The sequence below is a fragment of the Enoplosus armatus genome, chromosome 14 (genome assembly GCF_043641665.1).
Source record: "Enoplosus armatus isolate fEnoArm2 chromosome 14, fEnoArm2.hap1, whole genome shotgun sequence".
NCBI lineage: Eukaryota > Metazoa > Chordata > Actinopteri > Centrarchiformes > Enoplosidae > Enoplosus > Enoplosus armatus.
The window spans coordinates 198310-215138 of NC_092193.1; the positions used below are offsets into that span (position 1 = coordinate 198310).

The following is a 16829-nucleotide window of genomic DNA, read 5'->3' on the forward strand; positions in this document are numbered from 1 at the left end:
TTAACTTCAGAATAAAGTTGTCAGTAAATATTAATGTTATGAAACTGCTTTTGTTCTCTTTGTTATATTTTGGGTATTTTTCTACGTTTTAATCTGTATTGATTGTCAGTTTAACACACCTGAATATTATTAATGATGACTACACAAAGTGCATGTGTGTATTTCTATGATGTTTGTTGTGGCTTTGATATGAAGCCTCTCTACATATATGGTACTCTTTAGATTACAGTCTGTAAATTGCAGTTCAAATGTTCAGTATGTGTTCTATTGATAATATACTAGTGTGAATATAAACCACCTTAAGGTAAACCATGTTGTATTTCATTTAAATTAAATGTTAGTTGTGGTTATATCTATTTCTAAATTATAATATATTTATATTAAGTTTTCTTTGGGGAAATGTATGTATATGTATATATATTTATACACATTGTATAAGGTATTAAAGTGAGTATAATCTGTGTGTGCGTCAGCAGTGTTTTAGTTCAGTATCAGAGACATTTTGTTCCTGCTGCAGTTTATCAGTCTGACGATTTCAACTGAACATGCACACACACACAGATAACACACACACACACACACTGTTGCTTTATGTTTTTACTGGATGAAGCATCTCAAACTTATTTTTGAAGGTTCCTGTTGATGAGAAACATTTTCAACGTTCTGCAGCAGATTTGAAGTTCCCCCCCAGGGATCAATAAAGTATTTGATTCTGACAGGAACGTTTTTACTGTTTTTTACAACATGAATCCACCTGTGTTCCATCTATTTTTCTGTGTGTGTTCTCTCTGAACTCTCTATGTTCTCTAGGTGTTGTTCTTTCTCTGTTCTCTGCCTGCTCTGTGTCCTGTGTTCTCTATGTTGCGTGTATGTTCTCTGAATTCTCTCTGTCTTCTGTGTGTCCTGAACTGATGATCTGTGAATCTCTCCTTCTCTCTCATTTGTTTTATAAAACAGAGGACAAGCTCAACGCAATGACGATATGAGCATTACAGACTAGCATCTTTTACCTTTTTTGACTCGCTAACTTTAGCTTGTTGACCAGATAACAAATCTCACAGGTTAAAAGGAAATTCAATCAGATTTCACCAAAAAAAAAGACAAAGATGACAGAATGATAAACACATGATTCAATGTTTTATTAAGAGTTTTGCTGGTTCTTCTGATTTTAACTGTAATCTCACTGCAGTTAACATCAGGTGATGTCACCAGGTGTCCTCCTGTTGATCTAATGTTTCTGTAATTGTTGCAGGTTGGATTTAAAACTACGTATCATAAGTGGACTTGAATTCATTTTTTGTCAAACGTCTGAGCATCATTCTTCACCTTGGAGACAAACACAGGACACAGGACAGCTGTGATTGGCTGACAGCGGTGATTGGTTGACAGCTGTGATTGGCTGCTTCTAATAGAAACAGAGTGAGAGGCGGTGTCTCTGTTTAGTCTGGTTTTCATGTTTACACACAGACAAACAAGAAGTCATCATCTGCCTTTCTTCATCTTGGACACTTTCTCTTTCCTCTTCTTCACATGTTTTGGTACTTTGTTTTTTCTTTTTTCTCTTTGAGCTTCTTTCACCATTTTCTTCTTCTCCTGAAAGAACAAAACAAATTTATCTTCAGTTTTACACAAAAAAAATAACTCCAGCGAAGCTCCCTCTCTTCATCATGTCTTCCTGTTTCAGCTCGAGGACATTAATGTTAAACACCTTTTTGTCCATTGAGGCTTCCTCACTCTGCTCCTGCTGATCCTCCTCTTCATCATCATCATCGTCTTCCTCCTCTGAGGATGAACACTGGTCGTTCTCCAGGAGAGCAGGAACCTGATAACATGTCACACAGTCAGAGTAAATCTGTTCATCACATTCACCTTTTAGCCTGGAAACTGCTGTTAGCTCAGACAGGTGTTGTGATCACATGACTATAGACCTACAGTGCTTAACAAATTTATTAGACCACCACCCAGTGTAAGGTGTTTGCCACCGCTGCCCTAAATTAACAGTATTGCTGATTACCAGAATATTTTTTATGTTTCTGTAAAGGTTAATCCACCAGTATGTGCAAGCTCTTTAATCAAAATGATATCTTAAATGCTAAAATATAATTATTGTTGTTATCCATGAATTTTCAAATTTACTGTTTTACAAAAAAGCAGAAAAAAATAGTAAAGCACAATATTATTTTTTGATTGAGATGCCAAATTACAGTTATTTACTTGCATTGCTGAACAGAAAAAAAATTGTTTCAGTGGTTTTATGTTATTCTTGATTAATTTTTGACTTCTAAGAGAATTCCAGTGTGCTGGCTCAAATTTGGGTATAAAAACGTGAATTCAGTTTGAAATCCAAAATTAAAGCACTTCATGATGCTGGATGGTCTTTGAGACAAATAGGGCAAGACATAAAGTGTTCTCACAGTGTGGTCAAGTATGCCTTGGACTTGATTGCAGAGACTGGTACTTACAAAATGCGTCAAGGAAGAGGCCGAAAACGAAAGCTAATTGAAGCAGATGTCAGGCACCTCAAGATTTTAAGTACGAGAGACAGAAGGAAGACCACTGCTGATCTTCAGGCAGAGATTAATGCTTCTAGATCAGAATCTGAGAAAGTCTCCACAATGACCATAAGCAGACGACTCAAGGAACAAGGCTTAAAGGGAAGATTAGCTGCTAAGAAGCCATTATTGAGGCCTGCAAACATCCAAAACCGCCTAAACTTTGCCAGGGAGCACAAACACTGGACTGTAGATGACTGGAAGAAGATACTCTGGACGGACGAGTCCAAGTTTGAACTCTTCGGTCAGCTTCGTTGTGTTTATGACCGCAGAAAAGCTGGAGAACGTTTTGATGCTCAATGCATTGCACCCACAGTGAAACACGGTGGAGATTCCATTATGGTATGGGGTTCTATTTGTGGACACGGCATGGGCAAATTAGTTAAAATCGACGGTATCATGAATAAGAAGGTCTACCACAACATCTTGGTGTATCATGGAATCCCTTCTGGATTGAACCTGATTGATCGTGGGTTCATATACCAAAAAGACAATGACCCCAAGCATACTGCAAAGCTGTGCAGAGACTACTTGACCAAGAAAAAGGAATCTGGAGTACTGGAACTGATGGACTGGCCAAGTCAAAATCCAGACTTGAATCCTATTGAACAGATCTGGGATTTATTGAATTCAAAAATAGATCGCACAAAAGTTTCATCCAAAGCAAGTCTCTGGGAACAGCTAGAAACTATTTGGAACTCAATAACAAAAGAGACTGTCGAAAAGTACATGAAAACAATGCCAGCAAGAATGGAAGCTGTTATCAGGGCCAAAGGAGGCCATACAAAATACTAAGATTTTTGGTTAATATATGTGAATAAGGACTATCTAGTTGTTCCAGTTTGTTATTTGCCTAATAAATAACAATACAATTTTTAATTTGAAACAAGTTTGACAGATTTCTAAAATATTTGTGTTTTCTTGTTTTTATGACAGGTGGTCTAATAAATTTGTTAAGCACTGGAACTGGAACATTTAATTGGCATTAAAGGAACCGCACTAAACTGGTTTAAGTCGTATTTATCAGATCGATCTCAGTTTGTACACGTTAACGATGAATCCTCCATGTACACCAAAGTCAGTCATGGAGTTCCACAAGGTTCTGTGCTTGGACCAATACCATTCACCTTATATATGCTTCCTTTAGGAGATATTATTAGAAAACACTCCATACATTTTCATTGCTATGCGGCTGATACCCAGTTATATTTATCGATCAAGCCAGAAGAACCTCATCAGTTAGCCAAGCTCCAAGCATGCCTTAAGGACATAAAGACCTGGATGACCTGCAATCATCTGATGTTGAACTCGGACAAGACAGAAGTTATTGTTCTTGGCCCTGAACACTTCAGAAACACAGTATCTAAGGATATTGTTACCCTAGATGGCATTGCCCTGGCCTCCAGCGCCACCGTGAGGAATCTCAGAGTTGTCTTTGATCAGGACATGTCCTTTAACTCCAGCGTAAAACAAACTTCAAGGACTGCCTTCTTTCACCTCCGTAACATTGAAACATCAGGAAGATCCTGTCTCAAACAGATGCAGAAAAATGAGTCCATGCATTTGTCACGTCTAGGCTGGATTATTGCAATTCCTTATTATCAGGCTGTCCCAATAAGTCCCTGAGGACTCTCCAGCTGATCCAGAATGCTGCGGCACATGTACTGACAGGAACCAGGAAAAGAGATCATATTTCTCCTGTATTAGCTTCGCTGCACTGGCTCCCTGTAAAATCTAGAGGAGAGTTTAAAATCCTTCTCCTGACCTACAAAGCTCTTACTGGTCAGGCACCATCAAATCTTAAAGAGCTCATAGTACCCTATTACCCTAGTGGAGAACTGCGCTCCCAGAATGCAGGGTTGCTTGTGGCTCCTAGAGTCTCCTGGAGTTTCTTTGTGCTTTCTCGTCTTGCAGGTTCCTTTGGATCGTGGTCCTGGTATGCCTGGCTGCTGCTCTCTTAGGCCTGCTTGACTCTCATCACTACAGTTATTATTATTAGTCAAAGTTCTATTAATATTTAAGTTATTACTATTTATTGTCATATCTCAGTTATTATTACAGTTGTAACTACTATTATCAGTCATATTTCCATTATTATAATTATAGTTTCTATGGCTACTGCTGGTGCTGCTATACATCTCTGTCTGTCTGTGCCTTTATGTGTGTGTGTGTCTCTCTCTCTCTCTGCGTGTCCCTCTCTGTCTCTCGTCCACCTAGAGTCTGGTTCTGTTTGAGGTTCCTGCCTTTTAAAGGAAGTTCTTCCTCTCCACTGTCTCCATAGTGCTGCTCATGGTGTGACCTGCTGGTCTCTGTAATAACATTATAAAGAGTCAGTCTAGACCTGCTCTATATCATGAGATGACTTCTGTTGCAATTTGGCGCTATATAAATAAAACTGAATTGAATGACTCCTGATGAGGAAACACCTGCTGTTCTGGAGCTTCAGATCATATCACACAATCTTCCTCAGGAGATGGAGTTTGTCAGAAAATTGTTTTGTTTCAAAAATTGTTTCAGAAGTTTGAATCTTAACTTGGACGAGAAGTCCACTTCTCACCTGACTGCAGTGATGTACAGGTGTACTCCAGGATCATGTTTCAGTGGGTGACAGATGTTTCAGTGAGCGAGTGACAGATGTTTCAGTGGGTGACAGATGTTTCAGTCAGTGACAGATGTTTCAGTGAGTGAGTGACAGATGTTTCATAATGTAACTCAGTGTAATGTTTATCGTCTGTTCTCACTCACTGACCAAGTCATCGCTGTTGATGCCACCAATGAAACTCAGCACTTCCTGCAGATGTTTCATATTAAAAGCCTTCAAGAAACAGATGGATTATCCTCTTGGAGCTGCTGGATGCCTTTTAATATGAAACTAATTTGTTTTTAGGTTTAACATAAGTAGTAATTATATACAGAGATGAAGTGACTGCAGAGGCCCATGTAGGCCAGGAAAAACCAACAGACTCAGCAATTAACTTGATAGGAATAACAAAAAAGTCCTAATAAGACAAATGAACAAATGGGCATTATGTCACTAATAAAGAGGTATAAAACTTCAGATGGGACATAAATAAAATATCGTACTCTATTTTTTTTGCTATGTTTTTTTTTACCTTTTACTCTTGACTCTGTAGTGGTCTGAGGCTTTTAATGTGAAACATCTGTACAGGAAGTATTGAGTTTCATTGACAGAAGCTCAACAATGAACAAAAGCAAAAACAGGGAACATTATTAGACAACGCCTGGTTCTCTAAGCAGGTTAATGTAAATACAATACAGTATGTCACTGTCAGTCTAAGCTAAGCTAGGCTAGGCTAGGCTAAGCTAAGATAAGCCAACACTAGCATCAGACAGAGTGTAAGGTGATCGTACCGTTTGAACTCCAGACAGATCCTTCTTCAGTCCAGTCAGTGTCTGATACAGAACCTGAACAACAACAACATCATCATCATCATCATCATCAATACTGTTACAAGTGACACTGACACGTAACACAATGATTTCACCTGTTTCACTGCTCAACAACACAAACCATTAAAAACAGGTGACAGATTACAGGTGACCTGCTGTTTAACACCTGGATACTCTGAGTGAAGCAGGTCCATCCCTGGTGACATATTTCACATTGTAAACAGCTGTAGACATGTACACCAAGCACCAACCTCCAGGTCTGAAAAGTGAAGCCAATGCTGAAGTGCCTTAAAGCTGCAATCTTTCTAATGGCCAGCAAGGGGCGACTCCACTGGTTCGATTATATAGTCTATGAGAAAATGACCCTACTTCTCACCTGATTTATTACCTCAGTAAATATTTTCCTGATGAGTTTATGGTCTCAGTCACTAGTTCCAAGTCTTCTTCAATACAGCATGATGGTCATTTAGTAAATTATGGTCCCATTTAGAGTAAAATAGACGATAAAGCGGGGTCTGCTTTAGGGCGGGGCTACCTTGTGATTGAAAGGTCACTACCACGGCAACCTGTCAATCAGGATACAGGCATTCGGTTGTACTAAAAGACAATCCAGGAGTCGACTGTTCATTTTTTAAGTACATTTACAAGCTAACTTTGTTAGCAGCTACTTCTCAAGGCGGAGTCAGGAGCCAGGTGCAGTCAGGTTGCAGGCGTAGGTAGGCGTGCGTAGTGTCCTCAGGTTCTCAGATCCTCAGCTCCACCCTCTCGACCGAATATGGTCAATTCTGGTTCCAAAAAAACAAGATGGCGACATCCAAAATACTAAACTCGAGGCTTGAAGATGTTAGTCCACAAACCAAGGGGGGACATCAGAATCAGAATCAGAATCTGATTCTGATGTCACGGTGGGGACTTGGGATGTAAACAATTAACCATTAACCGAATTTTGGCCAATTAACACTTTGAGTTAAACAGTTAAAAAAAGATTATTAATAGCCACGACGTTGATCCTGGGAGACGACTACAACCGCCCTCATGAAGCTGATGACCGAGAGGTAGAGGGGGACACCTGTAAGAGAGACAGTCCCCCCTCATTGGATCCTCTTGACCAGTGGAAAAGTATTCAGCATTCTTCCAGAGGCTGGTATCTCTAGCGAGGTACTATCTCTGCGTTTCCCTGAACCATCTGAGCGGGTATTCTCTGCTGCAGGTCTCACAGTTGCACACCAGACTAACCCCACAGCATGTGGACACATTGCTATTTCTGAATATAAACCAGTAGACAAGCTGTCTGGGAGTGGGCACTGAGGTAGGCCTACCCTGTTTATTCTATTTTAGGACTATCTGAGGTCTGAAAAATGGGACTACAAATTTCCATTTTGTTAACCTGTCAGCTACTGTTGATCATTAATTATCATTAATTAGCCAATACAAAAGTCTGGCTCCTGTTTGCAAAGCTATTTATAAAATGTTTTTCCACACAGTTGATCTATGCTGTTATGTTTACTAAATGTTATACCCCGCAGTCTCAGCGCTGGAGGATTCATGTGTGAATCCTCATGTTCCGTTGTGTTTGTGCTGCCACTGCACATGTAAGAATAAAACCTCTCATTAAAAAAAAGAGCATTTGTAATAAGCTTATTGTCTCTACCGTCTCCACTCATCTTTACGTGTTTCTTACGTTGTCGTTGTGTCCGCAGATGGCTGACTCCTCCTCCTTTGACTTCATCAGATCGACGTCTCGCTCATAGTGACTCACCTCCGTCAGAGTGCGAGGGATGTAGGCCTTCTTAAAAACCTGGGGGGGGGGGGGGCACTGTTAAAGGGAGGTCAAATGACTCTCCACAGATTACTATTACTGTAACCAGCTGAACAGGAAGATGTTTGTGCTTGTAGTCTTTTTTCTGTCACCTCTTCGTCCACTCTGTCCTGATCTGATCGCTGCTCCGACGTCCGCTCAGCTGCAATCACCATCACCTGAACAATCACAGACACACAAATTAACTAACAAATAAACTATTTCTATCTTGTTTCTTGTCTGTTTATATCTCTATTTGTGAAAAAACAAGTATTTTCTTTTCCAGGAAGCATCCTGACCTTCTCCAGGTATTGGTCAATGTTGTGGCAGGTGATCGACGGGTCGGTAATGAAGTCAAACAACTCTCTGACCGTCATCACCGCCACGCCGTGCTTCACAAAGAACTCTAGGAAAAACCCCAGAAACAGATCAGCTGACAGGTTTGAACCAGACACATTAACTAATCAGAGTAGAACTTTTACAGATTCATCTCAGAAGTCACAGGACAAAACTGACTTTTGCTCAGAATATATTCCAACAGATTCTTTCACATTATTAACTGAATTCAGGTTCAAGAGTAGAAACCAGCGCAGTGTCTCACCGTTGACATTGCTGCAGTCCTTCCTGAGGAACTCGAGAGCGTGAGGATGATCGTGCTCCACCGACTGTGACACATCGATGATGTAAGCATCTCCGTTGTGATATCTACAGACAGACTAGTGAGTTTCAGAGGCGTTTTATTTTGAAGGAGTTGTGTGTGTAGGGCAAGGTCTCTTACAGTATGTTGAACTCGCTGAGGTCAGCGTGGACGAGTCGAGCCTCCTGGAACATCTTCCTCATGTTCTGTAGAACCTGCAGGTAGAGCTCACGAGCCTTCGACTCAGACAACGACGCATTCTTCAGCAGAGGAGCCGGCCTGACAGATCAATACAGGTCGGAGTGATCAACACAGGAGAGTGTGATCAATACAGGAGAGTGTGATCAATACAGGAGAGTGTGATCAATACAGGAGAGAGGGATCAATACAGGAAAGAAGGATCAATACAGGAGAGTGTGATCAATACAGAAGAGAGGGATCAATACAGGAGAGAGGGATCAATACAGGAGAGTGTGATCAATACAGGAGAGAGGGATCAATATAGGAGAGTGTGATCAATACAGGAGAGAGGGATCAATATAGGATGGAGTGATCAATACAGGAAAGAGTGATCAATACAGGAAAGAGTGGTCAATACAGGAAAGAGTGGTCAATACAGGAGAGAGGGATCAATACGCGACAGGACATAATTGATCGGTGCTCGTTCCTGATCAATCACCCTGATTGGTTCTTACATGTTGTCTTTTCCGATGAAGCTCATCAACAGAACGTGACTTCTAAGCAGCAGAGGTTCTGGACTCGGGATTCCTGCCGTCTGCAGCCTGAAATACACACAAACACTGTCAGGTTCTACTAGGTTCTATCCGTCAGATCAGGTTCTACTGGGTTCTATCTGTCAGATCAGGTTCTAAAGGGTTCTGTCAGATCAGGTTCTACTGGGTCCTCTGTCAGTTATAACAGGTTCTACTGGGTTATATCTGTCAGATCAGGTTCTACTGGGTTCTTCTATCAGATCAGGTTCTACTGGGTTCTTCTATCAGATCAGGTTCTACTGGGTCCACTGTGTCAGTTATAACAGGTTCTGCTGGGTTCTATCTGTCAAATCAGGTTCTACTGGGTTCTTCTATCAGATCAGGTTCTACTAGGTCCTCTGTGTCAGTTATAACAGGTTCTACTGGGTTCTATCTGTCAGGTATATCACATTCTACTGGGCTCTGTGTGTCAGTAGGAGGGCTCTGACCTGATGAGGTTCCTCATCTCCTTCTCTGCCCATGTCCTCACCATTTTCCTGGGGTTTCCTTTACAGTAACCGTGACGGAACCTGCAGAAAAACAGAAGAACTTCATGATAACTAATAACAACCAATAATTATCTAAATGAATAACTGCGGATTACAGATGTTGGATGTCTGTTCCTACAGCTACCTGTACTGAGGGGGAGGAGCCTGTGTTTTATCCTGCTGCTCATTGGTGGTTTGGAATTTTGAAACAGCTGAGTGTCATGTTGGCTAACATTAGCAATAATAATATTTATTTATATCACCTTTTTTTTTTTTTTTTAAACACAGTTACAAAGTGCTTCACATACAGGACAAAATACATGTATACAAGCACAAACAAACATACATACATACATAGACAGAAATGAAAGCACTTGACCCAAATAAACAAAACTAAAGGCAAACAGAGTATTTAAAAAGGCTAACCTATAGAAATGAGTTTTCAGCCGATCTGATAGAATCAGGAAGGCTGTTCCAAAGCTCAGGAGCTACAACAGCAATTTATGGATTTAAAATAGGAACGGGGAACAGACGATCTGAGTGGCTGACAGCTAGAACAGGGGCTCAACAACTCTGCTGTCCTCAGGTGATACCTTACCTTCAGCACTGGTGAAAGTTACAAATTCTAATTGCATCAGACAAAGGACTTGTCTCTGTACTTGTTTTGTTAGATCTTAGTGCTGCATTCGACACCATTGACCATCATATCCTATTACAGAGACTGGAAACATTTAATTGGCATTACAGGAACCGCACTAAGCTGGTTTAAGTCATATTTATCAGCTCGATCTCAGTTTGTACATGTTAACGACAAATCCTCCATGTACTTATTTAGTTCCCAGCCTTCATCCCCTCACGGATAATGTCAGGTGTTCTACTTATGAGGTTCTATGTGCTGTTATGCATGGAGCAGTGGCTGGACATGGAGCCCTTATTGTTTCATCTCCTGAAGTGTGTTTGTGTTATAGGGGTATGTATAGACTAGACCCCTGGTTATGACAGCAATAACATTACAAGTATTCATCTGGCTGCCACATAACAATAACGACAGACGCTGGCTGATCCAGCAGATCCAGCTCTGCTGGCGTCGCTTCACACCACGCTTAAGAGTAAACAACATCTCATTAATTTTCACATTTACTCTCTCTGCGCTTCATTTCCTTGAGTCTTAATACCTCCCACCGGAGATGCACCCTTCTTCTGTCGGGTGCGACTGACCTGAACTCTCCGCTGACGTATTTGTCTCTGTCTTTGAACAACAGGATGGAGGTCTTGTAGATCTTGATGGCTCTGCTGTCTCCTGCAGAGGTGCTGGCATGATAAACATTAGCCTGAAAAACAGATGAGACGAACTCAAAACGCTGGTTATTTACTGTCAGAGATACTACACTCAACATCTGTTTGGATCCAGTGTGCTGTTCAGTTTGTATTTATGATTCTTGCAATGTTTGGGTTGTATTGGATAAAAGCGTCAGCTACATAAATGTAATGTCCATCATGTCTGGTGGTGTGGTGCTGTGGTGGTGGTGTAATGCGTGGTGGTCTGGTGCTGTGGTGGTGTGGTGTGGTAGTCTGGTGGTGTGGTGGTGTGGTAGTCTGGTGCTGTGGTGGTGGTGTAATGTGTGGTAGTCTGGTGCTGTGGTCATGTGGTGGTGGTGTAATGTGTGGTAGTCTGGTGCTGTGGTGGTGTGATAGTCTGGTGCTGTGGTGCTGTGGTGGTGTGGTAGCCTGGTGCTGTGGTGGTGTGGTAGTCTGGTGCTGTGGTGGTGGTGTAATGTGTGGTGGTGTGGTAGGTCTGGTGCTGTGGTGGTGTGGTGGTGGTGGTGTAATGTGTGGTAGTCTGGTGCTGTGGTGGTGGTGGTGGTGTAATGTGTGGTGGGCTGGTGCTGTGGTGGTGTGGTAGTCTGGTGCTGTGGTGGTGTAATGTGTGGTGGTCTGGTGCTGTGGTGGTGTGGTAGGCTGGTGCTGTGGTGGTGGTGGTGGTGGTGTAATGTGTGGTGGTCTGGTGCTGTGGTGGTGGTGGTGGTGTAATGTATGGTGGTCTGGTGCTGTGGTGGTGGTGGTGTAATGTGTGGTACGCTGGTGCTGTGGTCGTGTGGTGGTGGTGTAATGTGTGGTAGTCTGGTGCTGTGGTGGTGGTGTAATGTGTGGTAGGCTGGTGCGGTGGTGTTGTAATGTGTGGTAGTGTGGTGCTGTGGTGGTGGTGTAATGTGTGGTGGTGTGGTAGTCTGGTGCTGTGGTGGTGTGATAGTCTGGTGCTGTGGTGGTGGTGTAATGTGTGGTGCTGTGGTGTTGTGGTAGTCTGGTGCTGTGGTGGTGGGGTGGCGGTGGTGGTGTATTTATCAGCGTATTGATGAGTGATTTCTGACCTCCTTCCCTGTGCTGATGCAGCCGTTGATTTCAGAGATGACTCCTCGACTCAACATCTTGAAGAGAATCATTCGAGTTCGAGGATCTAGAACCTGCAGAAGAAGAACGATCAGCTGATTTCGACCACAAATGTTTCAGGTCTGCTAGTTTTTGATCTTTCAGTCTGCAGCGGATAAATAACTCTGAAGTCAATTTGTGAACTTCATGTAAACACATTTGGGGTTCAGTGGACATGTGGACAGCATGGGGATCGACCTCCCGAACATGCGTTTGTTAGACGACATGCTCCACCACTAAAACTGTGTGTGTGTGTGTATAAAGCTTGTTGATATCTTATTGCGTTTTAGATATTGACCGATGAACTCCAAAGAGGCCGTGGCTCAGCACATAAATAGACCAAAGTCAGTCGATCATCAGAACCTGCAGGAAGTGTCCACATAAGTACCTGAACTGAAAGAAGTTAATGGTAAATTTGTAAATTCAGTTTTCATATTCAACATTTAATATAAATAATTACTTTGTTTCATTCAAATCAACCACTAGGGGGCGCTACAAATGCAAACAATGTGCATGGAATCAGACTATAAATGAAAAATTGTATGTCCAGTCTTTACAGAACTGTTGAACCACGTGTGTAAAATTATTTTGAAATTGCTCAATGGGGGCGCCACCAGTTCCAAACATGCAAGGGCCTGGGGAAAATAAATTCAGGACAGTTTGTCCATTTCACTGCTTCTTCGTCGAGACCACATTGAACGAGGTCCACATCAAAAGCTCTCAGCGGCCTAGGTTGGCTACAACCCTGGAATCACTACTTACAGCTGTATTATGTAATTATTGTACAACTGTGATGGCCATTTGTCTGATAGTTTATTGATTAAATGATCAATAAACCAACAGAGAGATGTATTCATATCATAACTGGATTATTAAAAGGTTTTTTATCCAGCTATTCATTTCCTGTCAGGACCTTTCTAAATAAAAGCATTTTCATGTGAAAGAGCAGCTCACCTGTTCGACTGTGGCTCGATCCGATTTGTCTTTCACTCTGTACCTGCAGAGAACAGCCAATCAGAGCATTAGTCACATCAGTCACATGACCTGTAAACAACACTGAGATGAGTTCAGACGTACGTGTCGGCTTCTCTCTGTTTCTGCATCGTCGTCACTTTATTGATCACCGAGTCAGCGTAATTCAGTTTATCTGAAATCAAAACAAACTGATCAGGACGAAATCAATATGGTCGATTATTGATCTTCAGTAGAAACATTATGAACAACTAATTCACAAATTAAATGAGTGTGATGTGACTCAGAACAGTCAACAACCTCCACTGAAAGTCTTCATCATCACATTGTCAGACTTGAGAGTCCTTCAACACAAGTTTGAAAATCTCCTGATTCATTACAACTGAGTCCAGCTGCTGATGAAGTCCATGGGATATGGTTGAAAGCTCCAGAACAAGCGAGTAAGAGGAACTGTGGTTTTAAAGAGTGTGTGTGTGTGTTACAGTGTGTGTGTGTTAGTGTTACAGTGTGCGTGTGTTAGTGTTACAGTGTGTGTGTGTGTGTGTGTGTGTGTTACAATGTGTTAGTGTTACAGTGTGTGTGTGTGTGTTACAATGTGTTAGTGTTACAGTGTGTGCGTGTGTGTGTTACAATGTGTGTTAGTGTTATAGTGTGTGTGTGTGTGTTACAATGTGTTAGTGTTACAGTGTGTGTGTGTGTGTGTGTATGTGTTACAATGTGTGTGTGTGTGTTACAGTGTGTGTGTGTGTGTGTGTTACAATGTATGTTAGTGTTACAGTGTGTGTGTGTGTGTGTGTGTGTGTTACAATGTGTGTGTGTTACAATGTGTTAGTGTTACAGTATGTGTGTATGTGTTACAATGTGTTAGTGTTACAGTGTGTGTGTGTGTGTGTGTGTGTGTTACAGTGTGTGTGTGTTACAATGTGTTAGTGTTACAGTGTGTGTGTGTGTTACAATGTGTTAGTGTTACAGTGTGTGTGTGTGTGTGTGTGTGTGTGTGTGTGTGAGTGTGTGTGAGCTAGTTAGTGTGTGTGATAGTGTGTGTGATAGTGTGTGTGTGTGTTACTGTGTGTGTGCTCCTGTGTGCTTGTTCCTGTGTGTGCGTGTGTTACTGTGTGTGTGTGTGTGTGTGTGTGTGTGTGTGTGTGTTACAGTGTGTGTGTGTTACAGTGTGTGTGTGTGTGTGTGTGTGTGTGTGTGTGTGTGTTACCCAGGTTGATCTTGTGTTCATACTTTCGCAGAGCTTTATCAGACGGAGTTGACGGCAGCGTTTTATTGGACGGATTCTGTCTGTTGGACTGACCAGTAAAAACAAAGAGATAAAGTCAGCTGACTGGAGACACAATCATTAATAATCATTATTTATCAATCAGATTGATCAGCGTGTCTGACCTGACAGTTGAGACTGGTCCAGTTGTATCTTTTAGTTAGAGCTCCTCCTGCTGAACGCCACTCCCACTCTTCATCATCATCATCATCATCTTCCTCCTCCTCCTCCTCCTCCTCATCCTCCTCCTCCTCCTGTCGGTCTGATGAAGGCTGCAGAGTGACATCACTCATCTGACTCTGTACAGCCAACAACTCTGATTGGTTGCTGCAAACGAGACAAAACAAGACTTCATCTCGAGTCTCATATTTGACATGTCAGCCATCTTGAGAGCGGAGGGAGGAAAGAGGAGGAACCTCTGAGGAGCCATGAGCAGATTTGTGGTCAGTGAGGTAACTTCAGGGTTCACGACGGTGGTTCACTTCTTACCAGGGTACATTGCAATGGTAACTTATGCTGCACACCTAACCTGCTCCAGAGCAGGTGATGTTCCACATAACAGATCAACTCGTATAAACGCATCGCCTGCTGACCAATCAACTCTCTTGGAAAACGGCATCACCAGTCATAGAAGATCCCGTGGAGCTCGGGGCGGATCAAAGGGAAAGGAAATGGCGCTCCACCAAACTGGAAGAATCACGTTTAATTTGGCAAGATAGTCTTAGAACTTATAGGAAGGCCCTCTGTAAAGCCAGAGTAGCCTATTACTCCTCATTAATAGAAGAGAACAAGAACAACCCCAGGTTTCTCTTCAGCACTGTAGCCAGGCTGACAGAGAGTCACAGCTCTATTGAGCCATGTATTCCTATAACCCTCAGCAGTAATGACTTCATGAGCTTCTTTAATGATAAAATTCTAACTATTAGAGACAGAATTGATCACCTCCTGTCTTCAGGTGGTATCTTACCTTCAAACTCAGGAATCTCAGAAACAGCTGTAAAATCTGATGTATATTTAGATTGCTTTTCTCCCATTGACCTTCACCAAATTACTAAAACCATTTCTTCATCTAAGCCATCAACTTGTCTCTTAGACCCCATCCCAACCTGGCTGCTCAAAGAGGTTTTACCTTTAGTCAGCACTTCTTTACTAGACATGATCAATCTGTCTTTATTAACAGGCTACGTACCACAGTCCTTTAAAGTTGCTGTAATTAAACCTCTTCTTAAAAAGCCCACTCTTGATCCAGAGGTTTTAGCCAACTATAGACCTATATCTAACCTTCCCTTTCTCTCCAAGATTCTTGAGAAAGCAGTCGCCAACCAGCTGTGTGATTTTCTACATGACAATAAGTTGCTTGAGGACTTTCAGTCAGGTTTCAGAGCTCATCATAGCACAGAGACAGCACTGGTGAAAGTTACAAATGACCTGCTAACTGCATCAGACAGAGGACTTGTCTCTATACTTGTTCTGTTAGACCTTAGTGCTGCATTCAACACCACTGACCATCATATCCTATTACAGAGACTGGAACATTCAATTGGCATCAAAGGAACCGCACTAAGCTGGTTAAGTCGTATTTATCAGATCAATCTCAGTTTGTACATGTTAACGATGAATCCTCCATGTACGCCAAAGTCAGTCATGGAGTTCCACAAGGTTCTGTGCTTGGACCAATACTATTCACCTTATATATGCTTCCTTTAGGAGATATTATTAGAAAACACTCCATAAATTTTCATTGCTATGCAGACAATACCTAGTTATATCTATCGATCAAGCCAGAAGAACCTCATCAGTTAGCTATGCTCCAAGCATGCCTTAAGGACATAAAGACCTGGATGACCTGCAATCATCCGATGTTGAATTCGGACAAGACAGAAGTTATTGTTCTTGGCTCTGAACACCTCAGAAACACAGTATCTAAGGACCAGTGGATCGTGGTCCTGGTACGCTTGGCTGCTGCTGCCATGGGCCCGCCTGACTGTCATCATTACAATTATTATTATTAGTCAAAGTTCTGTTACTATTACACACACAGTACACAAATAATACACACACAGTACACACTCACTAGGTCAATTCTGAGTACTTTTACCTTAAACACTTCAAGTACTTTTTTCAGTAAATTACACATGAATATTAATCAGTCTGTCTCACCTGTCTTCGTCTGCGTCATCAAATTGTCCAGGTACTGAAACGACCATCGACATGACGTCACACACCAACAGAGACTAACAGCAGGTCTAACACCGAGTGAAAGAAGTTCAGTAGCGATCCTCAGACAGCAGCGTGTTCACTTCACTACCGGAACTGAACATGTGACTACAGCGAGAGATGAGGGACGTTTAGCGAAGTACAGTATAGTGCTGCCCCCTACCAGAGAGACACTTATGATTAACACAAGGAACAGACTAAACAAATGACTGAGTAAAATAACACAGAACACTAGATTTTAACTTTATAAAGTAACTTTTTAAAAAGGACGTGATCTTGTAACGAAGTCTGTTCTCTTCAGAAAGCTG

General features: G+C 41.8%; 1 protein-coding gene across 3 annotated transcripts; it reads right to left on the reverse strand.

The window, feature by feature from the left end:
• Positions 1-1120: 1120 nt before the first annotated feature.
• Positions 1121-16607, reverse strand: riok1 (RIO kinase 1 (yeast)). Of its 3 annotated transcripts, none has more exons than XM_070918962.1 (18): positions 16465-16517; positions 15123-15151; positions 14430-14620; positions 14248-14335; positions 13143-13212; positions 13020-13062; positions 12008-12100; positions 10857-10969; positions 9600-9680; positions 9094-9180; positions 8540-8677; positions 8363-8466; positions 8061-8167; positions 7875-7940; positions 7645-7761; positions 5925-5978; positions 1709-1822; positions 1121-1593 (listed from the first exon to the last, which is right to left on the reverse strand). In XM_070918962.1, the coding sequence occupies exons 1-18, from the start codon at positions 16515-16517 to the stop codon at positions 1483-1485; spliced, it is 1659 nt and encodes a 552-aa protein (XP_070775063.1). In that variant the 3' UTR covers positions 1121-1482. The 3 variants fall into 3 exon arrangements, with proteins under 3 accessions (XP_070775063.1, XP_070775065.1, XP_070775062.1); XM_070918964.1 differs by lacking the exon at positions 15123-15151 and adding an exon at positions 15411-15453 and having other exon boundaries at positions 14430-14597; XM_070918961.1 differs by lacking the exon at positions 15123-15151 and having other exon boundaries at positions 14430-14631; positions 16465-16607.
• Positions 16608-16829: the final 222 nt, after the last annotated feature.

Excerpts from the sequence above, each read along its gene's own strand:
- riok1 (XM_070918962.1), bottom strand. The coding sequence starts at position 16,517 with ATGTCGATGGTCGTTTCAGTACCTGGACAATTTGATGACGCAGACGAA. Across the intron at positions 13,063-13,142 it reads AAACAGAGAGAAGCCGACAC|GTACAGAGTGAAAGACAAAT; the intron begins GTACGTCTGAAC and ends TGTTCTCTGCAG. Across the intron at positions 12,101-13,019 it reads ATCGAGCCACAGTCGAACAG|GTTCTAGATCCTCGAACTCG; the intron begins GTGAGCTGCTCT and ends CTTCTTCTGCAG.